The 25,797-nt window shown below is 41.5% G+C and overlaps 1 protein-coding gene and 1 long non-coding RNA gene across 5 annotated transcripts in view; one reads left to right on the top strand and one right to left on the bottom strand.

The window, feature by feature from the left end:
- Positions 1-346: 346 nt before the first annotated feature.
- Positions 347-19,085, bottom strand: LOC119854405 (cytochrome c oxidase assembly protein COX18, mitochondrial). Of its 4 annotated transcripts, XR_006281010.1 has the most exons (8): positions 18,774-19,085; positions 14,722-14,822; positions 13,732-13,895; positions 11,882-12,003; positions 8,735-8,842; positions 4,827-7,250; positions 2,834-2,960; positions 347-1,252 (listed from the first exon to the last, which is right to left on the bottom strand). XR_006281010.1 is itself a non-coding variant. In XM_038398727.2 (6 exons), the coding sequence occupies exons 1-6, from the start codon at positions 19,083-19,085 to the stop codon at positions 7,077-7,079; spliced, it is 981 nt and encodes a 326-aa protein (XP_038254655.1). In that variant the 3' UTR covers positions 4,161-7,076. The 4 variants fall into 4 exon arrangements, 1 of the variants encoding a protein (XP_038254655.1); XR_006281011.1 differs by lacking the exon at positions 2,834-2,960; XR_006281009.1 differs by lacking the exon at positions 347-1,252 and having other exon boundaries at positions 2,738-2,960.
- LOC119854406 overlaps positions 15,096-25,797 on the top strand; it is a 29,994-nt gene continuing 19,292 nt past the window's right edge. Inside the window, exons 1-2 of the long non-coding RNA XR_005292445.2 lie at positions 15,096-17,727; positions 18,047-20,502. This is a non-coding gene — a long non-coding RNA (uncharacterized LOC119854406). The remainder of the gene's footprint in view (positions 17,728-18,046; positions 20,503-25,797) is intronic.

Below are 25,797 nucleotides of genomic sequence, written 5' to 3'. Positions count from 1 at the left end.
GAACCCAATGTCTGTTCAACCAAGCGAGGAGGGGAGAAGCTGTAACTTTGTGCCTCACCAATTAAGACTGTTTAGCAAAAGCCAAGATGGGCTGGATATATCCTAGATAACTGAAGTTACAGAAACTCCTGACAAACATTAAGCAGTCATATTGCCCAGATACAGTAAATTTAAGGACAAAATAGAATAGATGCTGGAAAAGTGCCAAAAGCAGCATGTGAAAATAGAAATTTACCACACAGAAGACTTTAATTCCTTAGGATTCCTTCACGTTTGAAAATGACACAAAACTGTAGACAGTCCTCCTTAGTTACAGCTTGGGTCAACATTTCAGATAAGGACAAGATGAATCTTAATACACAATTTTATTACAATTTTACTTATTTTATTACATATTACAATTTTCAGTGCATTTGTATTTCTTAAGTAATGAACAGTTGTACAAGCACTACTTAAAACTTTTAGTGTGTACACAACCTCTGCAATTTTACAAATATACAGCAACCCTTCTCCCCCACATTGTGTATTTAGAGCTTTCTGAAATATAGTCTAACATTGAGAATTTACTTTCTCTACTAGAACAACTGTGAATTTCCGAGGGCCAGATTTGATCACTTTTAACATTGGCAACACTAAATGGACTGCCGACCTGCTACCAAATGTATGGTATCCGTTTCAGATTGGGGAAATTTATGGATCCACAGATAATCACAACTGCTTATAAATCTTCTCCAGAACGGATTTCTGTTAAATATTATGTGTCTAGATCTCAACAGTGCAAAAACAAATAAAACACATCACTCCTTTGCAAACTGCCCTTTATATTAATCGTACATATGCTCTACTCAGCTGTTCAGGAAACTAGACCTGTCTTTACATAACTGCCATGAAGATGGAGGATAATCTTTTCCCAGAATCATTCCATAAAAGTCACATAAACCTGGCATTGCTCCATGTTTACCACAGCTGTTCCTGCTGACACTGCAGAACAGGTGAAGACAGTGGCCTGTTTCCCCCCGTCCTTGAGGCTTTCACCTACCAGTTGAATCTGTTGTATCTTCCTTTCCTCCTATGGTTTTGAAGAAGGATAGTTTCAACCTTCATGAAAGGCTGGCTCATTTGCATGATGCAGACACAGAATCAGGTGATGGATGCTTACTGCCTCCAAATTTCGCTGCCATGGAAGTCCATTAACACTTTGGATTTGCATGCGGTCCTTAAAAGATCCCCTGATACAGTATTACTTGTTCAGCTGAATGGTAAAAAAAAAGTGGGGCCTAACTTCATGGAATCTCTGTGCTGTGAGTAAATGTCAAATGACATCTGGGGTTGACGCATGAAGTGGAATGCTATTGCCCCACAGGAGGCATAAAATGACTGATGGTAGAATAAATAACCAAGAGGCCAGCTGGGATAAACAAACGGAGCAACTTGAAGGAATTGCTGTGCGCTTGCATGTCAAAGATGCCCATGGTAAGCCACATCAGGGGAAGCTAAACACAGAGGAAGACCCAGCGGACCATTAGGATCCTAAGAGCAGGAACCGCCTCTGAAAGTAGGGCTATGGAGGGTTGAATGATCTGGCCTAACATCGAAAATTCTTATTTTAATTGTGTAAGAAGGGGAATAAGTTTTCAGTTTGAACCTGAACCAGTCAGATTTTGCCCAATGTCATTGCCTTAGTTGAATATTAATTTCAATTTAACATACAAAAATATAAATGTTAGGGAAATCTTCTGAACTTATTTCCAATGGACAGAAGTAATGTTACTGTACACAAAGGAATTTCCCACTCTTACATTCAGCTGTGCAAATACAGCAAGTGCACACGCTATTTGAAAGAGAACACAGATAAACAGTGGTGATTTCCATGGTAGTACCCCCAAAATGCAATTCGGGTTCTGAAGCACAGACTTTCCATAATACAGCCAGCAGCATAGGGAGTATTGTTGCTGACCCTGTAATAATATAAAACTATAAACCTATTTTTAGTCCATAGGTGCCACCTAGAGGCAGTACCATGTTTCCTTTTCTCTTGCTCTGAATATGACAGAATGCATTTAATACTTAACATTCTCTTACGCTTAAATTGATTCGCAGCTTCCCTTGAAACTAATACAAGGGGTATAAGGCTTCTTCTGTGAAACTTTCTGCATTTTAACAGAAGGTAGGAAGCAAGGAAAAAGTATATTACAGTTATACTTTGCAGATATATAGTGCTCTTCAATTGTAGCTCTCTAAGCATTTTGCAAAGTTGAGTAGGCATTATTTTCATTTGCTTATTCTAAATATTCTTATCCATGTAAATGTCCAATCCCTCTTTGAATTTTGCAAAGTTCTTAGTCTCAATGACATCCTGTGACAATGAACTCCAGTCTACTCTCAGATTGTGAGAGAGCCTTTAATCAGTTTTGGATTTTCTCCCTTTGTTTTATTCACACTTAATAATGAATCTCTAGTTTTGTTATCTGACCCGTCCCTAAAAACTCACTCATCTTAGGCCAAGAACTTAGCAGTACCATGAGATCAACTGTACTATGTACGTGAATAAGAGTAAGGGTAGGTCTTGCTCCAATTCTAGTCAATGAAAAATCTTCATTGACTTCAGCGGGAGGAGAAATAAACCCTGTAAGCTTCGTTGGACAGACCATTCTATTTCTATTTCTTCCTTTCTATTTTGTAGGGTGCCAAGACCAATATTTCATTTCTTTTCACTGCCTTGTTTTTCTACCCAACAAGACTCAAGCAAGTTACATTGTAAAGTGGGTTATTAAGATATTTAAAAGTACAATTAAAAAATGGATCAAATCTTAGTCCTCAATCCTGCACTTACCTGTGTAATTACATGACTAGTTCCATAATGATTATATTTAAATAGGTGTGTATTTGCAGGATAGGGATCTCTGACTAATCTAATAGAGGCAGGGAGCGTCTTTGGTTTTTTGTACTGCACACTGGCCCTAAAGTAGTAAATAAAATGAGAAATGAGTTCAGGGTTTAAAGTTATATGTTAGAATATATAATCCTACGTGATTTTTATAATTGTACCTATATAAAATCTTTAGGGTGAATAAATAACTCAATGTTACAGTTTATATTTTTAAAGCTGTGTCACTGAATAAACCATAAATTGGTACCAAAAGTTGCAATCTAATGACAAAAAGAAAACTGGGAGTTCAGATACTACCTGAGACAGACTCAATCTGCCCACAGACAAGACTCATTTTCTTTTTTGTAAGTGTAACTGAAAAATTAGACTAAACTGGACGTTGCTGAAAACTCTAGTGTTGCATTTGAGCATCCCAGGCAAACTATAGGACTGCATTTTTTCCTTGATTACACTAGTTAGCAGTGTTGTGTATGCAGTGCTCAAGATGCTCTGCATTTCTTTGTTGGAAGGAGAATTTTTACTAGCTGTGACTGGATCTCTGGAAAAGTAGTGTTTTCTCCATAGGTGTCAGGGAAGGGGAGAAGTATTTATCACATCTTATATTGCATGCCCAGCAAAGTGGTGTAAGTGATGGATTGGATCCAGTGATTCAGTGCATCTCCATTCACACTGAGAATAGAAATACAGACATAAATGCTACAGCTAGGTTATGTTTCTGGATGTATTGGAAACAGACACACATCTGCTTTTGTGTCGTCATTGCCTTGTTTGGCTATATAGTATAGCTACCTAGTTCAAGATATTTGAAAAAAACAAAAAAAACAAAAAAAAACAAAACAAAAAACCAAGGATGTGTTTGAACAATGGGCCACTTCTGTGCTGAGTAGGGTGCTCGAGAGACCCTAAGTGCCTCCCACAAGGTCAGTCTTTCTCATTTGCCTCAAACATGTTTGCCTGTTTATTAGCTTTCTTCAACTCAGTAGTAATGTACTACTAAACAGTTTTAGCTCCCTTTAAAAATGATTACAACTGGGGTCTAAACTAGACTATAAAGGCCACAGTGAGACAAATGTACTTACCTCCTTCTGTAAAGGACTTTGAGATCTACTGATAAGCTCTAAAAGAGCTAGGTATTATTCCCATACATCTTACCCAGCACTCGTAAGCTTTGCCACTGAGTGCAAATTTAGACTTGCAATTTCAAAAGCATCCCCTGATTTCATTGGGTGTCCAACGAGAGTCACTTTGTGGCTATTTTTTTCCAAAGGTGCTGAACTCCCACAGTGGCAGCTGAATTCAGTGAGATGCAGTACTTAGCACCTCCTGGGGAAAAAGGGCAAAAAAAGAACACCCCATCCTACACAAGTGCCTCAAAGCTGGACACTTAGCATTAGAAGGCAGTTTAGAAAATTTAGTCTTAACCTTCATGTGCTTAACCTTACATGGATGTTGTGAAGGTTGACTGCTATTTGTACAGTCAGGTGAGATCCCCATTACAAAAATTACCACTGTAACTGGCAATATTCTCAGCAGAGGACAGGAATTTAATAGACCTGGACACTGAGCGACCCTCATTCTGCCACTGGTGGTACCTCTTCTAAGTCATCAGTAAGAACACAGTAGGGAAACTGCCGCTGCCAATTTAGTGCCTGTCTTGTGAATGGAGCATTTCTGTCTGCAAGGCAGTCAATCTACCACTTTACATGGAAGCACTAAATCCACTTCAATTTAGTGATAAAGTAAAATTTGTAAGATATTTCAATGTTTTTGGAAAAGGTAAGGGATATTTTATGCTTTCTACAGAGAATGTATGCTAAATGCACATGGAATGTTTATTTCAATTCTGGTGTGGGGGAGTAGGGATTAATAACTCCAAGATTAATGATTAAACATTTACATTTTTAAACAAAATATTTGAAAAACCTTCACTATTTACCTGCCAAATCCTGGATTAACACCATCCTCAGCTATGAGTGGCAGGAGGCTTTTCAGACAGTTTGTGAAGCAACAGCTGCACTTCTGTGTTATCTGAGAAACAGCCAAAGCCACCAGAGCGCCCCATTCTCTTTGGTATTGGCTAAGGAGTATCAAACAGTCAGCTTGTTTCTCTTCTCTATACCTGTCTGGCACCCTGCTTACTCCTCTCTCCTCCACCAGGTCCACTCACTCGTCTCTAACCATAGAGACAGCAGGCATTTCTTCCCTACAGAACTTAGTTTGAGATTCTGTTTGTTAAAGTTCAATGGGCTAAATACAACACTGATTGTAAGAATTCACCAAGTATGAATTTGTCCCAGTGCTATGACAAACACTGAAAACAGGATTACAGGCAATATGCTGCTTCTTGCTCTGGTTTCAGTAGTTGTGAATTTAGGGTCAAAACCAACATTGAATTCAATGAGCGCCATTCCATTGATTTTAATAAGAACTAAATCCACCCTTTTGTTATTTATAAAACAAGTCCCTCCCACTATGCTCTGCTCTTGCGGGGCTAATCATGAGCTACACTAAAAGACACAAACTGGAAAGATTAGGGCAAACAAGGAGGTCGGATACAAACAGGGAGAAGGAATGGGAAGGAAAGGTAACAAGCATGGAATCCAAGAGTGGCTTTTTTAAAATGCATCTGGTTAGAAGAACAAAAATCTCATTTTTGGGAGAGGGCTGTGAAACTTCAATGGAAAGGGAGTTTAACTTGGAGGATCCATCAGAACAAAGGCACAACTGCCTGCTGATGTATGATTAAAGCAAATAAAGACAAGAACCCACAAAGGAGGAGGGTGTGAGTGCAGTCAGCTGTCAGAAAGACTATGTATGGTTATGTATTCTTTCGATGTGTGCAGAGAGTAGCCTCAATATCTTCTACATTTGATACTCTGAATTTAATAAAATTATCTGAACTGGCTTCCCATATCTGCACCTTTTTGCATTCAATTAAAATAATCATTTCATTTCAATTTTATGTTGTAGTAATTAATTCCTTTCTTTATGGACACTGAACTTAAACATTCCACAGTGTGTACATGACATATAAAACAATGTTTTTTTGGTCTTGCAGAGCTGTGTGACATAGTTCTATACAAAAGTGAGATCAGTAACTATGACTACTGCCAGAATAATACGCTTTTTCACATGATTTTTTTTTTTTAAAAACACAAAGCAGAATAAATATCATCCCCATTTTATACATGGGGAAACTAAAATATGGAGAGATGAAGGGACTTACACAACGTCATGAGAGCCAAGAACATCCTGAGTCAAAGTTCTGTACCTGTTCCCCTGGATAGTAGCAGTAAACCTTTCCTCATGCTGTGTAAATCCACAGATTCCTATCTTATTTCAGATTAGTTTGCTGACACTGCAAACGAGTGGGCAATTAATCCACCTTTGTAGTTTCACAAAAACACCATCTCAGTTGTCAGTAGAACTTTCCCATGGGCCAAGAGATTGACAACATGTGGTCAACTACTGAATCTGAGAACCTGAACCAGAACAAGTGTCTGAGAGAAGAGATCTAGCAAACCATTACCAACCCAGTGACCCATTCAGTCTTCAAGTAAAGCTACATGTTGTTGTTCACTAGCCTGCAGTTAAGATCAGACTCAGTGTAAATAGCAGAGCTACATCAGCCACAATTTTAACATCTATCTTCATCCTGTATTACTAATAAAGGAAAGAAGCTGCTATTAATTGGACACAACTTACAAAAACACCACATGAACTAAAAAAATCCCAACAATTTTGCACTGCGCCAAGAAGTTAGTACAATTACCCTTCTTTATGTCAGAGACAACCATTGTTTTATTAGGAAAAAAAATTTCAACACCAGCCTTTCACATTCTAACTGTTTCAAGGAGACACCCAGGGCTTGTCTACACTACTGCTTAAGTTGATGTCTCTTACGTCACTCAGGGGTGTGAAAAAGCCACCCCCTGAGTGACATAAGTTACATTGACTTAAAGCAGTGTCCACACTGCGCTATGTTGGCGGGAGACGCTTTCCCGTCGGCAAAGAGTTTCTTCACCAGGTGCGCTACAGCAATATAGCTGCATCAGTGCAACTGCGCTGATGTACTGTGGTAGCATAGACTTGCCCCTATATTAAATAGGTACATTTCAAAACAATATGACTTCTGAATTACTCAAGTTGCCTGTATAGGGTAGTTCTTCCACCAGTGCAAAATGAATCACTTTTTAAAAAAGTACTTAGCATAAAAGGCAGAGACTATATCCCTATACGGAGTGTCTGAGTCAGACTTGGTCCTCGGTATGTGGCAGAGTCGACGAAAAGTTGGAGAGCGCAGTAGCAGGTTGTGTGAGAGTCCCATGAAGCTGGAGGATAACCAGTACAAAGCCATGGACTGCAAGGAGACAGGAACACAGCATTCAGCAACCCAAAAGGCAATAAAAGCACTGCAATTTCAGTAGCTTTTCACAAACTACAATAATTGATTATTTCTTATTAAGAAAGTCAACTCTCCTACATATGCTCCCTTAAATAAATAGCTGCAGTTAAGCAATGCTTCCATTACAAACCCCATTTTTCAGGGTTTTTGAACTCTACTGTAAAAATGTGATCTATGCTAAAATTTGACAAAACTACAGGACCCACTGTTTTAAATTCATATTTAAACTTTTTTCCTCTTTTAGTCTAAATAGGCTTGATAAGCCCAACTAGGTAAAAGAATCACTTAACCACTTCAAACATGCATTTCTTCATGTACAAATCTACTCAAAAAACATTTTCAAGATTCTCTTATGGAAAATTCTGCAAATCTAAATTATAGGTTGTTCATATCTTACAGTAAATAAACCTTTTATGCAATGTCATATGTCTCTAGTTACATGAACATGGTTTGCCCTTCTATTCACAAGGTCAACCCAAATATAGACCAACTCCAGATATTTTCTAAAACTCAACTTTTAAAAAATGATGTTAGCAACAATGAATTTGTGGGCTCTCTCTTTTTAATATTTGGCAAAAATACTAGAAAGCAGCTACTTTTAATTTAAAAAACCAACAACCCGTATTGAACATGTACCATAGTATGAACACCATGTAAAAATCTCATTTATTCCAGTAAAAGTTTGCATAGTAAGATTTAGATCAACCTACTGTCAATAGGCTATTTAATGGAATAGTGTGTTTTGAATTGATTCTAACAGTGTAATCATAAAAATACACATTATATACAAAATAATTAAAACAAAACCAAATTTTAAAAACCCCATTCCACTGACAGCTTGATCTTGTTTCTTATTTTCTCTATCAATCTCTTTTCTATAGTGGTGCCAGTCTTAATAACTACTTTGTGTCCTCTCTGCCATGCAATGAGCACCGCTCAGTTCCAGTATTACTTCCAGGAAACCCAAAAAACACCACATCACATTTGTTTGTTTGTTTAACATTTGAAGTCAACTGCTTCCATGGGTGTCCCGGTCTATCTTGTCTTATCTATGTCTGTCTTATAGATTGTAAGCTCTTTGGAGCACGTTACTTATTACTGGTGTCTCATATATTATGAAACGTGCAGCGCTTGTAACAATGCACAAAACACTTTTGGAAGACCCTAGAGGCTGCATCTAATGTAATGTAAGTGCAAACAGCACCTTTCTCATATGCAATATTGAATGGTGACCCTTATAGATTACAAATCCTCCACACACTACTACTTGAGTGAAGTCATTGCTATTAAAATGGTATGAAGTATAATATCAAGTATGGTCCGCCATATAGATCATGCATTTGGGCTGCACTTAGAGCACCATCAACCAAGTCTGGCCAACACAGGCACGGACTAATGCAAAGTCTCACATACTATGCACAATTATGTTTTGTACTTACTGAAGGTACAGTTGCAGCAATAGGAATCATCAGTATTGACAGCCCTCGAATGAAGTTGGTAGCGTACTTCTGGAACCTGGACAGTTCAAGTTTTCGCAGAGCAAAGATCTGAAGAGACAAAAACAAAAGAAAACATTCACACACACCAGAGAAAGATTTTTTTTTTTTTAAATACAAGGGAAGTTTAACTTGCACAGTCAATGTTAGAACAGGTTGTTCCACCCAAATATTCTTTTCACATTCTTTTCAATTATTGGGAGGCTCAAATCAAGTAAATTTAAAATGTTCATAAATTCCTTTCTTTAATTTGTTTCGTGCCTTACGGTTAATACTCAATCCTTTCCTGGCAGATTTTATACCAAGACTAAGAGTCATCCACCTAAATCATTTTAAGAGAACATTATTTCACAAGAGAATAAGCTTGTGCACATTGAATAAGCCTCCAACACCTGTTCCTCAAGCACAGTCCTCTGAGAGATGGCTACTGAGAAGAGATGGACCATTATCCCCAACTTGCATAATAAGTAATTGAACAGAAGTAAAACATGTATAGGCAAACCATGAATTTCATTTTGCAAAACTGTCCTAATCCACGTTACTTGGAAAAAATAAAACAGAACAAGAATGAAATCAAGACACAAAGGCAATGAGGAGGACTGTGATAGATAACAGAGAGAGATTAAATAGTAACTATTTCTGCAGAGATTTGCAAAAGAGCAAGAACGTGGGGAATCAAGATTCCTTTACGTATTTTATTCTTAATATATATAAACATTCTCATTCTTATTCCAAAACTTTCAGTATATCAACAAGAATTTATAATGAGGCCTGGTTTAATGTGTAAGCCACTTTTCTTTCCTTTCAATTGTTATTTTATTTTCTGTTTGATCCTGCCTCCCCCCACAATGAAGGAGCATCTTTGGACTCATCAAGGATGCCAAAAAGAGACCACAGGCTTGTGTGTGTAGTGCCCCAATATCTATGAACTTCTGTTGTATGTGTAGGACATATTGCTGCTTATGATGTAACAAATTTATAAAAAAAAAAAGCTTGAGTTCAAAATTAGTGAAACATTCTTGATTTTACACTTCTTTTAACATGCGTCTTCTCAAATACATGTTCTATGCAATGTTTACTAGCTTTAATTATGAAAGAGACAAAAGGTTCATCTGTCAAAAATAACTGAAAACTCTTTACTTTCTATTTTTAAAGTGATGAATGCATTTTATTTTATTTTATTTTTTACAATACAATGTGAGTTCTCAATGTTGGGACAGCATACTTCTCAGGAGTGGAAGTAAACTAGTCTGACCTCCTGCACAACGCAGGCCACAGAATCTCACCTACCCACTCCTGCGAAAAACCTCTCACTTATGTCTGAGCTACTGAAGTCCTCAAATCGTGGTTTAAAGACTTCAAGGAGCAGAGAATCCTCCAGCAAGTGACCCGTGCCCCATGCTACAGAGGAAGGCGAAAAATCTCCAGGGCCTCTTCCAATCTGCCCTGGAGGAAAATTCCTTCCCGACCCCAAATATGGCGATCAGCTAAACCCTGAGCATATGGGCAAGATTCACCAGCCAGATACTACAGAAAATTCTTTCCTGGGTAACTCAGATCCCACCCCATCTAACATCCCATCACAGGCCATTAGGCCTATTTACCATAAATATTTAAAAATCAATTAATTACCAAAATCATGTTATCCCACCATACCATCTCCTCTATAAACTTATCGAGTTTAATCTTAAAGCCAGATAGATCTTTTGCCCCCACTGCTTCCCTTGGAAGGCTATTTCAAAACTTCACTCCGATAGTTAGAAACCTTCATCTAATTGCATGTCTAAACTTCCCAATGACCAGTTTATATCCATTTGTTCTTGTGTCCACATTGGTACTGAGATTAAATAATCCCTGTCCGATATTTATCCCTCTGATATATTTAGAGAGAGCAATCATATCTCCCCTCAACCTTCTTTTAGTTAGGCTAAACAAGCCAAGCTCCTTGAGTCTCCTTTCATAAGACAAGTTTTCCATTCTTCGGATCATCCTAGTAGCCCTTTTCTGTACCTGCTCCAGTTTGAATTCATCCTTCTTAAACATGGGAGACCAGAACTGCACACAATACTCCAGATGAGGTCTCACCAGCGCCTTGTATAACGGTACTAATACCTCCTTATCTCTACTGGAAATACCTCTCCTGATGCATCCCAAGACCACATTAGCTTTTTTCACGGCCATATCATATTGACGGCTCATAGTCATCCTATGATCAACCAATACTCCAAGGTCTTTCTCCTCTTCCGTTACTTCTAATTGATGCGTCCCCAGCTTATAACTAAAATTCTTGTTATTAATCCCTAAATGCATAACCTTACACTTCTCACTATTAAATTTCATCCTATTACTATTACTCCAGTTTACAAGGTCATCCAGATCCTCCTGTAGGATATCCCGGTCCTTCTCTAAATTGGCAATACCTTCCAGCTTTGTATCATCCACAAACTTTATTAGCACATTCCCACTTTTTGTGCTGAGGTCAATATTTATAAGAGGTTCCAGTTTCTCAATTCCTTCGATTTCTTAAAACAACAATAAAGCACTTTTTCTCAATCACTATTTTAAACTTAATAGTTTTAAGTAGTTTGCTTTTATCAAGTTTTCAGCTCATTTAGAAGCATACCTACTGTACCCACAATCATCACTTAAAATACATTAGAAGTGGAACTACATCACTTACAAGGAAAAGAAAGTCACCAGTAAATGCAGCCCACAGGAATGTATTATTCACACATCAAAACCGTAACCTTTTAAGCTGCGGTGTTAATAAAATGCAGTAGGCTAATTAAAGTATTCTCACAGGAATCACTCTGGAGTGAAGAGTAAACTTTTCTGAGGTTAACCTACTTAAAATCCGTTTCTGAAATGCCACATTAGAATTTATCAGCAAGTACAATGTGCAGGACCCATACGACCTCAACCTTGAAACAATTATACAGTTTTTCACTTCTAGATCATGAATTAATTGCATATTTATAATCAGAAGCTGCCATGGTATTTTTACACTTTGTAAGGTAGTCGTGAACTGGTCCTAACTTTATAGAAAGTATTATAATTTTTACAATGCTTCAGCATTCACCACCAACATACCTCCACTATCAGCAAATTGAGAAGCCCAAGTGAGACTGGCAAAATCCATGTTGTATCTGGTACAGTAAGATCTGTAAACCACAGGGTTCCACCTGTCGACAGCTGTTCCTGAACGGCAAGGACTGTTTAAAATACATATATATATTTAGTATGTCATGCTCCTTAAAGTCAGTCAAAATTATGCATAATTTTGCTTTTAAATTGGACTTTCAAAGTAAACATTTTTGTTATTCTGTGGCAAACCATTTTTTTGGGTGCACGCGTGCGTGCCAACTGGCATTTTTATCATCCTTCCTTTCCTTCAGAACCAGGGCAAGGAACTGATGTAATGAAATACATAAATCCCAAGTGGGAAAGCTCCTTCCACTGCCAGGTAGCAGCATAAACTCACATTCAAGTCTTACTTACACTCACTATCAAACATACATACATTTGGACATTTGAAAACTGTACCTACCTATAGACTGTGAAATGACTACAAGACAAAATCCACTATATGATATAAAGGAGATATAGAAATCAAAGAATTCCAAACAGTGGATTTGAGAGAATGTTGTATTTGTCACTGACTTAAAAAACTGGTTCTTACAAAGCACCAGTTGGAAATTCATTTTGCAAACACAAATTATTAGTTTCTCTTTAGGTATATTATGATTTACTTTAAAAAAAAAACTTTTAATCCAAAAGATTAAAAAGCGAAGGCAGTCTGCCATCTAACAAGAAAAGGAAATTATTAGTGAGAACTGCAGGCTAACAGGATTTGGGGCAAACAGATGATGAAAAATAACTTGCTCTGAATCTTCTATCCCTAACCGCAAACATTTTATAACAATAAAAAAGTGTCCTAATAGTAGCTAAACTTTATTGGGCTAAATGACTAGTTATCTAGCCCTATCATATTTAGCAATTTAAACAATGTCATGTGCCAGAGGTCTGAAGCATTACAATTATTTTTAAGATCTGCCCATTGAAGTTGAAAGGTCTCTCTCATATGGGGGATGCCATTAAAAACACAATATTCACCAATGCAGGAACTCGCAGTGACCAAAGTACTTTGTTAGACTTGGAAAACAAGATACCATGGTATTTTAATCAATGCAAAAGTGTCAAATGTTAGGTTAATGCTGCATATCAATCTAGTTTTTAAATGGTCAAAACACCAATACTGCCGATAGGATAAAATAAAATATCATCTTGATGAATGCATTTTATTTTATTTAAAGTTAAGGCTTTATAACGAAAGAAAACCCCACAGTTTAATTTTAGGCATACTGTTGCGTTAGTATCTTTACATACTAAGTATGACTTCTATTACTTTGGCTTGCAAAGCACATAAAATAATTTAGTGCCCAAGGAGCAGACCTAATGCGTTTTAGATTGTTCCTAGAGCTCAAATTCCAGCACTGCTGTTAACTGATCATCCCATGCATTCCACTTTGCTATTTCAGCTCAGAGCTGCATTATAGTGCAGTGTAGAAATATCCTTACAGGCACTGCTGGCAAATGAACAGAAAGGTTATTTTGTGGCTATGGATGCACTGAGTTCCTGATCTACCAGAATAATATGGGGTGCAAAAAGTACAGGAATAGGCTAGAGGTAGGCTTCTGGATTACATGAACCAATGGCATAGCATCTATGACATGCCTATTCAAAAGTCTTACAAATACAGTATTATTTGTATTAGTCACTTAGCTATGTTTGGGCTATTTTTTCAACAATCTTACATCTCAAACTCTACAATTCAAATTCTTAAATTTAAAACCAAACTATGTTTGTACACACTGTAACTGGAGAAGTGTATTTATCAAAACAGATGTATATTTTCAGTAGAACTGTTCAGAATGATCACCTTCTGAGTCTGCTGCACCTACGCTGCAGTTACGCAAAGCTATGGAAACAAACACCCACACTGGAATCTGTATCCACATCAACAGACTGGCCTTGAAGGGGTGGCAGTTGTCTCGAACATACAACTCTGAAACAATCCTTCCTAGATTCTTCCTGAAATGGAACCTGTTTGGAAAACAAAACAAAACTCCTTGTAATATAACTTTTCAAATTCTAAAATAATAAACCATAGGTTGCATATCACACTTAGTTCATTTCAAATATTGCACTGGAGTACAAGGTGAATGAAGTCAAGCCAGGGAATTCTTCCTTTATGGCCCAAGACAGCCTTCCAGTTGTTGTCTGCCAATCGCCTCCAATCTCACCCTTCAAACCCTTTTCTTTTCTGTTGGCTTCTAATGTTAACCTCTTCATCATCACTATTTCCTAGCAATACTGTTCGATGTCTTATTCTGTGTGCTGTATTTATCTGATTTAAGACTACAAGCTCCTCAGAGTACAGACCACAGGCCAGATTCTCAGACTGCACTCTCTCCCTTTTACATCACTCTGACAGTGCAAAGGAGATGGAGCTACCATACCAGGACAGCTGGGGATTCCTCTTGCATGAGGGAATCACTGGATGTACTAAAGCTGACACAGCCAGGTCCTGCCATCCCCTCCTAAGAAAGATTTAGAAACCATAGCTATGGGTCAAATCTTGGTCCCACTGAAGTCAACAACTAAACCCAGACTGACTTCAGTGGAAACAGGAATTGGCCTTATAAGTTTTAGTCCATCACAGATTCAGTGCTTCAAACGAGCATATTCCCTAAATGTTTATGTAAATAACACAGAAAAGTTTTATACAAAAATAGTAAGTCAGAATCCATTATTTTAGTGTCAGATTTGTAGAGCCTTTTTAAAAAATACATATTGCCATCATCTTTATATATGCCTCTTATTTTCAGCCCAAGTGGATTTGTAAGATACTGTACAATTATTATCTTACCTAGCAACTTTTTCAGACCAACCCAGTTGCTTCCCACGAATTGAAACTTCATAGCGAAGACGCTTAGCTAGGTTTTCTATTTCAGGCTGCAAATTTTCCAGCTAGCTAAAGAAAAGGAAGAAATGATTATATAGCAAAATTAAAGAGTTTCATCTGCAACCAGTCTCTCTACCCCATATCTTCTTGCATGTGTACTGTAAAGTGAAACGCATGCATCTGTGGGTGCTTGTTGCCTGCAAATATGTTGGACTTTTGAGGAACTTGAGTGGGAATGCCTAAGTATTTCTGACAAAAACAAATAATGAAACATCAGTCTTTCCAGGTGAGATGCAATCAACACTTGTACTTATGTTTTTTATTACAATTCATTATAAGTTTTTAGCTATATAAAAGGGTCTGTACACAATTATTTTACAAAAAACACCGTGGTGGAACCCCCTCACCCATGTTTTGAACAGCCTTATAAGATAAGATTATGCAGCCACTGAAGTCAATAGCAAAACTCTCACTTAATTCAATAGGATCAGGCCCGGGATGTGGCACTGAAAATGGAGTATTACATTTTTGCAGTCAATACGGCAAGATACAAGTATGAAGAAGTATTGGTAAGAGAATTTGTAATATTTGTGACTAAACATGAAATTAATATATTTGTTCATAGAGATCTGATTGTGAACAAGGTACAGAGAGCTGTACAGGATACAAGGACTATATCACAGTTGGCATGATTCATCTCTACTACTCAATAGCTTTTTAAAAAGTAGAAAAGATGGCCACAACATACCATACTTATTTTGATATGGAGAATCATGTGACAACTAGTTAGCAAGGTCAAAATAGATTGTATGGCTTACTACCATTCAGATGTATTACTACACATCATCTCTTTATAAAACCACACTAGAGGATTACCTCCTCTGAATCTGTGGTTGGTATAAAATGATCTCTGCCACACCTGCATTATAACTGGTTCAGAGTATACACAGACATTTAGTGCCAATAACTAACACCACCAGTTTAAAGTTACTTTAATTGTCCAAAAAAAAAAGAGTTATGCCTGAAGTCATTCTGTATGGTGAAATCAAAACTACTATTTTCTGTCCATTTTCTCAAGCCTCACCAGTAGCAAAATGCAAACAGGAAAAAGATTTCCTGGGCTGGATTTCCTGTCACACTTCTGCTCTTACTATTTTGGACTCTCTTGAGAAAGGCACATTAATAGCTGAGTTTTAGTAATACTCCACCCTTATTCAGTGCTTTGAAAGTGTAAATTCCCAACTAAATAAGGAGTGTTGCGGCCACAAAGGATGTGCTATTGATATTCACTGCCGAGCGAATAAAAATAAATAAAATAAATAAATAAATAAAAACCTAACCAGAAATCAATGTACCACAAAGGACTGTGTTAGGCTGAGTCTGTTAATTCTGCAACATTACAAGCAATATCTACAGAAAATTTTACTGCATTCTTTGCCAGTGATTACACTTATTTATTTCAATTCCACATGAGCTGAACCAATACTGCAGGGGTGGCCAACCTGTGGCTCTGGAGCCACATACAGCTCTTCAGAGGTTAATATAGGGCTCCTTGTATAGGCACCGACTCTTGGGCTGGAGCTACAGGGGCCAACTTTCCAATGTCCTAGGGGTGCTCACTGCTCAACCCCTGGCTCTGCCATAGGCCCTGCCCTCACTCCATCCCTTCCCATGCCCTCTCCTGAGCCAGCCTTGCCCTCGCTCCTCCCCCCTAAAAAGCCTCCTGCATACCATGGAACAGCTGATCGGGAGGTGCGGGGAGGGAGGGAGAGGTGCTGATCGCTGGGGCTGCTGGTGGGTGGGAGGCCCTGGGAGCAGGGGGGGGGGGGGAGCTGACAGGGGGTTGCTGATGTATTACTGTGGCTCTTTGACAATGTACATTGGTAAATTCTGGCTCCTTCTCAGGCTCAAGTTGGCCATCCCTGCACTACTGGATGCAACCTTCCAGCAGCTCAGTTTTTGGCACTACTTTTTGCATTCTAAGTACATTATTACAAAGCAATTGCCTCTTATATTAAATTGAAACTAATAAAATACCTGGCATTTTCACAATGCTTTTTTATCCTGATTTCCTGAAATACTTTACAAAGGAGGGAAAGTATCCTCTCATATCTTGTAGACAGGAACACAAAGAATAAAAGCAAACTTGCTTAAATATAGCCTCTTTACTCAAATAAAACATGGCTGTAGTAATTCTAGGGTTGCAAAGGATTCTGCAATTCTTTAGCAGTGAAGCATTTGATTGCAAACACTACTGCTGATACACTGTCTACTCTCTTTAGTGCAATAAATACCAAACGGAATATTATCTTGTGATTCAAAAGGCTTCACCTGCAACACTTTTACTGTGATTTTGTTAGGTTTCAGAATCTATAAAATATTTTAACAAGCCAGCACTTGGTTGGTTTGCAGGCCTATGGGGTACATCAGTGGTGCTGAAAGAGTTGTGTAAATGATTCACATCATCCTAATGGCTTACCAAAAACATATTAAAAACAGTGGAGACACTTAACTAGGTTTTCATTTTTACACACTAAGAAAAATAAACATAACGAGTTGTGATTCTTCATAGAGTAGTAATTATGTAATTAAGTAGTACATTTTAAGTCTTTTATAATTGTACATTTTAGTTTTACATGTACACAGTGTTTCATGCTATAACATATTACATATATGTAATAAATGCTATAGAATAAAATGGATTAGACTGTATTGTGTGTGGAATAATACATGAGGCAGCATATCTAATATATAAAAGCTGCTGAACTCTTGTCTACAAAAGGGCATCCACCAAGGCAGCTGAGCTAGTGGTAGCACTGGGGGGAATATTTTGTTAAAATTAATGTGGACACAGCCAGAAAGCACCATATGTGCTAATACCATCTAGGCTATGTCAATCTTAATTCTGAATATTGTTCCTGAGTGGTGGCACAAATCACATTAGATTACAGTGCAACATCACTACTTCAGGTTTCAGAGTAGCAGCCGTGTTAGTCTGTATTCACAAAAAGAAAAGGAGGACTTGTGGCACCTTAGAGACTAACAAATTTATTGGAGCATGAGCTTTCGGGAGCTACAGCTCCCTTCATCGGCTGCACTCTCCTTACAGTGTGTATGATAAAACCCATTGTTTCACGTTCGCTGTGTGTGTGTGGATATAAATCTCCCCGCTGTATTTTCCACTGCATGCATCCGATGAAGTGAGCGGTAGCTGACGGAAGCTTATGCTCTAATAAATTTGTTAGTCTCTAAGGTGCCACAAGTCCTCCTTTTCTTATCGCTACTTCAGTTGCGCTCTCCCAACACATCATGTGACACCGCAGCATGGCGGGGTACACGACAGCTGACGGGCTGGTCTGCAACAGAGCCACACAGCTCTGTAAGGACAGGGTACCCGCAGGCATGAAGCCAGCGGCCATTACCAAACTCTCAGCTCGTTTCCTTGGCTACACAGGTTGCCAAGCCCCTCGCTAGCAAAGGAGGTGGAAAGGCCACTGCACGAGCCCCCCGCCCTTATGCCCCGTTTTCCAGCTCGGCACTGCAGTAACACATAGACCAAGGAGGAGGGAGAAGCATCGTTCTCCTTAACCTCTGAGGACAGCACAAGCAGCAACGGGCTTAAACCGCTTTAGGCTGAAGATTAGGAGAAACGCCCTGTCAGGGCGGCTGAGCCCTGGAATAAATCGCAGAGGGAGGCTGAGGAATCTCCCTCACTGGGGATTTTTCAGAGCCGCTTGGACAAACACCTGCCAGGGACGGGCTAGAAGAGTAGCGGGACTAGCGTGAGGGGCGGGGGGGGGACATGAAGGGGGCGGGGGTTGACCCCAGGGGCTAGCCGGAGTGGGGAGGGTGACAGGCCAGACAAGGGAGCGGCTCGTGTCAGCGGGGTGCACGGGGGAGGCCTGGTGGGCAAGGGCTCACCACCCCGCCGCGCCCCAAGGTGCCCGCACGGGACAGCGGAAGGTGGGATCGGGGCACCCCACGTCCCGCTCGGCCCCCGCGGATCTCGGACCCACCTTGGCCAGGATGTGGCCCTGGTGCGCGGCCAGCGGCAGGGTGAGGCCGGTGCGCAGGGCGGCGCCGGCGCACGCGATACTGAGCCACCAGGGCAGGCCGGTGCCCGCCTGCAGCGCCACCAGCCCGCTCTCCGCCCAGTGCACGGCGGCCGACTCCGCCAGCGCCTCGTACAAACCGCCCGGGCTCGCGCCGGGCAGGGAGGCGGCGGCGGCGGCGGCGGCCCCAGCGCGTGACCCCCAGCCAGGCGACAGCAGGAGCCGCGCGCGGAGGGGCCTCAGCAGCTCCTGCCCCACGCGCCGGCAGCACCACATCGCGCGCGCGCGCGCGCCGAAAGTCCCCGCGGCCCGTAGGTTGGGCGGGGCGGGGTGACCCAGCGCGTCCTCCTCCCGCGCGCGCCCCGAACTCTCCGGCTCTCAGCCCGGAAGGGGCGCGGTCGTTAGCTTCCGGCCGGCCACCGAGCGGGCGGCTGAGACCGCGGCCTAGAGGCGGCCCGCGCGCAGCTGCGGGAGGCTGGGAGAGGCGCCATGTTGGACGGGGGCCGGTTTTGCGCTGAGTCAGACCCCTCCCCGCCTACGTTGGAGACCGGAGGAAGAAGCGGGCATGGCTTGTGAGGCCGTGGGGTGGGACTGGGCAGGGAACGGAGGAGGCCAGCATGGGGAGGCGAGGCGGGTGTGGGCTTTGAAGGTAGTTCGGGTCAGGCTGATGCTGGAGCGCGGGCTCCAGTGTCAGGTGTGGGAACCTGGGTCGCTGTGGCCAGTGCGGAGTTCTCAGTATTACTGGTATCTGCTCTGCTAGTGGAAAGGCGTCAAGTAGGCCCTGAGGCCAACCCTGTGCTAAGGCATCTGCCCTCCTGGATCCGGGGTCTGCCTCCCTTCCCTTGTGAGGTATTTGGGCCTCTTTGCGTTCGTATGATTCACAAGCAGGTCGGCTGGAGGGAGTCCCAACCTCATCCTCATGCGAAACTGAGGGTGGGAGGGGTGGATGAGGAGATTGAAAACCACCTGCTGCAGGCACCACAAGGAGTTGTACCTGCGGAGCCAGTCTGCTTTTGGGTTCAGGTGCCCTTTCATGTGGATCGCTCTGAGGGAAAGGAGGAACTGCTCTGCTCCCCTTGTTATTTCCACGGGTAGTGCTAGACACCTAGTTTCCCGTTGGTTGTTCAAATACCCCTCTGTAGCCTTATTGTCTGATTGAACCAGGATGTGGGTCCCCTTAGTGTTGAGCCTGGAACCTTTGTAGAGCTACCCTGACGGCTCTCAGCTCTAGAAGGTTGCTGTTGTGAACCTTTTCCTCCGTGCTCCAGAGGCCCTTGGTGTGTGTTGCAAGGACTAAAGGATTTGGAAGGCAGAGGAGCATGGCTTTGTGGATGCTGTCATGGACTGACCACTGTTAAAGGAGTTGAACACCTGTGCTGGAACCCATACTTGATTTTTCATGTGCTGTAGGGAGTCCTATATCTTTCATATGAAAGTTTGAAGACTTCGGATGCATGCTTGTGCCCGTGGAGCGATCCCTATGTACAGCACTAGGAGTCCTTGCAGTTGGAGGCATAGTGCCTCCTGTGGCTCTGCAGCAAGAAAATAAATTCTTGGGTAAAACCAAACAACTTTTCTTGGTACTGATGATGAAGCTGTGCACATGGAGGAAATTCCACATCCAAGATGTAGCCTTGAGCACTGCTGATGGGGATGGAGCGCTGATCAGGATGTTGTCCAGGAAGGGATACAGGTGAGTTCCCTGTGACCTGAGTCTGACTCTTACCATGACCATCATTGTAAAAACCCTGGGGGCCAAGGACAGGCCAAATGGGAGTGTTAGGAACTGATACTGTCTCCTGCCGTATGCAAACCTCAGACGTCTGTGGTGGCATGGTCTGATGCGGATATGGAGATAAGATTCCATTAGATCTACTGAAGTCAAGAAGCCCCCTGGGACAGGGATGACACTATAGAGACCATGGTCTCCATCTGCAACTTTGTTTTCTTCATGCACTCGTTGAACCTTTTGAGGTCAAGAATGGCTCTGATACATCCCTCCATTCCCTCACTGTTGCATAATGAAGATGTAGAACCCACAAAACCTTTCTTCTCAGGGAAGGCATTCTATCACTCCCATATCCAGAAGTGATATTTCCTCCTGGATTAGATTGGGTTTTATAGGAGTCACTGTTCCCCAAGCCATTGTCAATGAAAACCATTTCTTTAGGAAATGGGAGATCCTGATCCCTAGCTTTAGCTCTGGGTGGAGGCCTATGTGATCTGTGTCAAAGTGGATGGGAAGAGGGCAGGCAGGGAGGCTGAGGTCCCTCCAGACTTCGTCCACTGTTTTCCCTGGGGGAATCTGTTGTGGTTTTGCTAGTACCTCTGAGGAAGAGGTGCAAAAAGAACACCTGTCCAAAGGCCGGTTTATGTCCTTTCTTAGGGGAACTTAATGGGGAAAGGAGAGACTGGATTTTGCCACATTGTCAGCCACCACTTTATCCATGTTTTCTTCAAAAAGGAGGGAGCCTGTAAACTTGGCTGAGCACAGGACCTGCATAGAGTATCCACGTTCCAGGGAGTGAACCATACGTGGTGCACGGCTACTGAGCTGGAGGCCATGGCTCAGGCTGAAATCCTCATTGCATCTATTGAGGTGTAAGTTACAAATGCTGTTGCGAGAGGCTCCTTAAAGTGGAGCCAAAGGGAGGGTGATCTCTATCCTTAAGGGCTTTGAGATCTTCCAGCCAGGAAATAGATGCTCATGGAAAGCAGGTAGCTGCCAGGACTGCTCAGAGGTTGGTGGAAGAGGTTTCGAAGCCCTTGTTGAGAGTGGCCTCCATCTTTCTATCCAAGGGTTCCTTAGGATAGAACTCTCCTTGTGAGGGAATAACTATATCCCTGGTGAGGGATGCTAGAGTGGCATTGACCTTTGGTGTCTCAGCAATAGAACCCTTTGGGTTTTGAATGTTAAGAAAGGCAGAGGTCACTCTTGTTAATATCCCTTCCCTTACCAGGCTTCTTCCATTCGTCCCTGATCACTTTCTCGAAGGAGGAGTGAAGGGGTCAGATAGCCTAAGTGGAGGTTTTTGAGGGAAGAAACTTTCTCTGAAGCTTCTACCCAGGGGTTCTCAAACTGGGGGGTCAGGACTGCTCAGGGGGTCATGAGGTCATTACATGGGAGGTCAAAAAGAAAAGGAGTACTTGTGGCACCTTAGAGACTAATTTATTTGAGCATAAGCTTTTGTGAGCTACTGCTCACTTCATCGGATGCATGCAGTGGAAAATGCAGCGGGGAGATTTATATACACACAGAGAGAACGTGAAACAATGGGTTTTATCATACACACTGTAAGGAGAGTGATCACTTAAGATGAGCTATTACCAGCAGGTATGGGGGGAGGGGGAGGAAGAAAACCTAACATGGGAGGTTGTGAGCTGTCAGCCTCCACCCTAAACCCTGCTTTGCCTCCAGCATTTATAATGGTGTTAAATATATAGAAGTGTTTTTAATTTATAAGAGGGGTCGCACTTAGAGGCTTGCTATGTGAAAGGGGTCACTAGTACAAAAGTTTGAGAACTACTGTTCTAGAACCACACAGCTCACCTTCTTCAGTGGAGGAGGCAGAAAAGGGCTCATCTGCGGGGGGGGGGGGTGCTTTTTCTTTCCCTGTTTAGATTGTTTTAAAAAGCTTTTAGCATGCTTTGGGAGTGGAGAATCCCTGCTGTGACTTTGTGGAGGTCTTTTGCAGCTTGCCTTCCTTAAGGCCTGGAGCCCTTTCCAGAGGTCAGTCTCAATCCTCCCTCCTGGGTCCCATTTCCATAGGGAAGGGGGAAAAACTTGTGAGAGCACTCCTGGGCAGGTTGGGAGCTGATTAGAAACCTTGCTGCTTTCCTTAGGGCACTTAGGACCAACTTTAAAGATTTGGGGGGTGGGATGATGTGGCCTCGCAAGCCTCCTCTGTTCAGTCTGTAACGGTCCCTTGGGACTTACTTCAAGAGTCGAGTAGTCAGGGTGCTCCTCACTTTTGGAGCCTCTCTCTTCTTTGCAGTGGGATTTGTGGCCTATTTTTCCTCCCATTGGAGTCACAGCTGCTTTGGTGGGCAAAGACTTGCCTGAGTTGCAGCCTTGGGTCCCAATGGATTTAGGGACGGAAGTCTGGGCACAACTTGACATCTGCTGAATCTGGAAATGCTGCCTCACGTATAGAGTACCACTTGGATTAACTGTGCTTTCTTGGCTGTTCTGCCATGCTGTAAACTAAGGTCAGAGGAGCCAACAGGGAGATGCTGCAGTGGAGGCTCAGGGAGGGTTAACCAACCCAGGGAGGAAGAGGAATGCCAAGGAGGGAGAACAGCTCTCACTGACCCAAAAAACTGGGCAGAAAAGTTAAAACAGTGGGAATAAGGGCAGGAGGAAAAAAACATCACTGTCTGATGCTGCGAGATGGAGAATCTAGCAGCAAGCAGAATCAGTGGAGGCATGGCCAGACCATGCAGTAACAAAACACTGATCTATCTGCATGCTATAGAGAGGAGAGCAGCCCAGATGTCTGGAATTGTGGGAAACCCTGGGCTATATAAAATGGCAGGCAGAAGTAGTCTAGACAGAGGCCAGGCAACTTCCACCTTGCATAGAATACAATGATCAAAACTGTCCTGATGGGATACCCAGCAATTACAAACACCCTGGCTCTGTGAGCTGCTGCAAGTAAATCTCTCACGCACCATCCTAGGTATTTCCATACACAGCACTACAGTATCCAAAAGTTATCAATATCACCTGACCTACTGCCCTGAAATTCAAAGTTAACATTTAAAGCAAATTAAAATCCTTAGGTTATCTGATGAGTGTGCCAAAAAGGTGTATACTGATGGGCCCACTCAATCATGCGGAACTGACCAACTCATTTCACATGCCTCAAATGTTGGACCTGATCCAGCTGTCTTTCAGATCAGTGGAAAGATTACCATTTACTTCAACAGGAGTGGATTGGGTCTATGCTAATGTATTTTAGTCATTACCAAATAGGTCCAGATTTAAGCCACTGATTTAGGAATGAAAAGGCTCTTTTCCCCTTTACTAAGCTTTTTACCATTCAGTTGCCCTCTGATTGTGTTCATCTTTAATTAGCTGTTGAAGAAGAGGGGAAACCATGTTAAGTAGCTTGCAAATCATGTCAGATTCCTTAGTTGGGTCTCTGAGTGCTTACATTGCCTCACCTTGTTAGTTTCCAGTAGTCTTTTGTCATTTGCTTCATTTAATCACCCGGCTGTCACAAATGCAATGTAGGTATCCTAATATAGCTTCATTTGTCTGGCAAGTAACTGTAAAGATTAAATGTTCCTTTTATGTCAAGTCTGTTGTGGGTAACTACGGACCAAGAAATTGCTAAATGTTGCAGTTATTACATTTTAATTTGTCCTGGATGTTGACTCATGATGCTTGATTCATGTGTCAAGGTTTAACTTCGCTGCAAAAAGTGAGATCTTTCTCTTCATGAGTATTTTAGTGGTGATTTAATTCGCTAACCCAGGGGTTCTCAAACTGGGGGCTGGGACCCCTCAGGGATTGTGAGGTTATGTGGGGGGTCGTGAGCTGTCAGCCTCCACCCCAAACCTCACTTTGCCTCAAGGATTTATAATGGTGTTAAATATATATAGAAGTGTTTTTAATTTATAAGAGGGGTCGCACTCAGAGGCTTGCTATGTGAAAGGGGTTACCAGTACAAAAGTTTGAGAACTACTGTTTTAGAACCACACAGCTCACCTTCTTCAGTGGAGGAGGCAGAAAAGGACTCATCTCCGGGGGAGGGGTGCTTTTTCTTTCCCTGTCTAGATTGTTTTAAAAAGCTTTTAGTATGCTTTGGGAGTGGAGAATCCCTGCTGTGACTTTGGGGAGGTTTTCTGCAGCTTGCCTTCCTTAAGACCTGGAGCCCTTTCCAGAGATCTGTCTCAGAATCCTCCCTCCTGGGTCCCATTTCCATAGGGAAGGGGGAAAACTTGTCAGAGCACTCCTGGGCAGGTTGGGAGCTGATTAGAAATCACTGCTCTAACCTTACCTGATACGGAACTGTGCCAAGATTGATGCTAGATTTCTATATCAATTTCTGCTGTAATTTTTTTGAATCCCAAAGAATTAGAGAACCTCTATAAACAGTGAAATCTTTAAGTCACTCAGGAGTGACGACCAGCCACATTATTCAATGGAAAATATTTAAGTATTTCAACCCAAATCATATACTCTTTCTATGGTCTGGTATGGAATAATCCATATAGCGTATTTTTAAGGGAGAAATTTTACTTCCAATGATACTCAAAAAAACAAGTTCTGGTAGCTACTATTGATCCCCTCCCTGGCAATGTAGATCTGTAAGAACAGAAGACCATCATCAGGAACTTAAAACTGAAAATAGCAAATTTAAAAATTGGTATGGCTAATGCACACTGACATTCACTAGCTTTATGCATCACAGAATTCCTGCATCATAGTGAATATACAAATGCTAGAAGGGCTTTGTTCTTGTATTTTAACTACTTAGAAACAGTCCTGGTTCAAGGACAAGCTATTTTTGTTTGTAGGTCAAAACAAATTACAGATAGTTTCAAGTATTCTGTGATGAGAGATTAAAAGAAAGCTCAGTGATTTTTGGATACACAAAATAAGTCTAAAATTAACCCAGTGGACTGATTTTGATTTGGCTCTGGAACCCCGCAAGGTGGGAGGGTCCCAGAGCTCAGGCTACAGCACGAGCCTGAACGTCTACACCACAAATAAATAGCCCCATAGCCCAATTCACCTGGCACAGTCCAGCTGCTGTTTTTTAATTGCAGGGTAGACATACCCTCAGAGTCATACAACATCTCTTGTGAATTGGTGTTTAAGAAGATGGCAAGTGTCAAAACTAGTGTAGAATACCATTTGTACACAGTAGGCAGACATTTTGATATCCATCAAATAAGTTTTGAAATGTATCATTGTTCACGCTATAAAATTATTATCCTTTACAACGAAGGGAGAAGATAGTTTAAACTAAGAGCTAGA

The sequence above is a fragment of the Dermochelys coriacea genome, chromosome 4, assembly GCF_009764565.3.
Source record: "Dermochelys coriacea isolate rDerCor1 chromosome 4, rDerCor1.pri.v4, whole genome shotgun sequence".
Classification (NCBI taxonomy): Eukaryota; Metazoa; Chordata; order Testudines; family Dermochelyidae; genus Dermochelys; species Dermochelys coriacea.
Note: the sequence above shows the minus strand (reverse complement) of the source record. Positions and strands in the feature narration are given on the sequence as shown.

Excerpts from the sequence above, each read along its gene's own strand:
- LOC119854405 (XM_038398727.2), bottom strand. The coding sequence starts at position 19,085 with ATGTGGTGCTGCCGGCGCGTGGGGCAGGAGCTGCTGAGGCCCCTCCGC. Across the intron at positions 12,004-13,731 it reads AGGTGCAGCAGACTCAGAAG|TCCTTGCCGTTCAGGAACAG; the intron begins GTGATCATTCTG and ends TATTTTAAACAG. Across the intron at positions 8,843-11,881 it reads TCAATTTGCTGATAGTGGAG|ATCTTTGCTCTGCGAAAACT; the intron begins GTATGTTGGTGG and ends TTGTCTCTTCAG.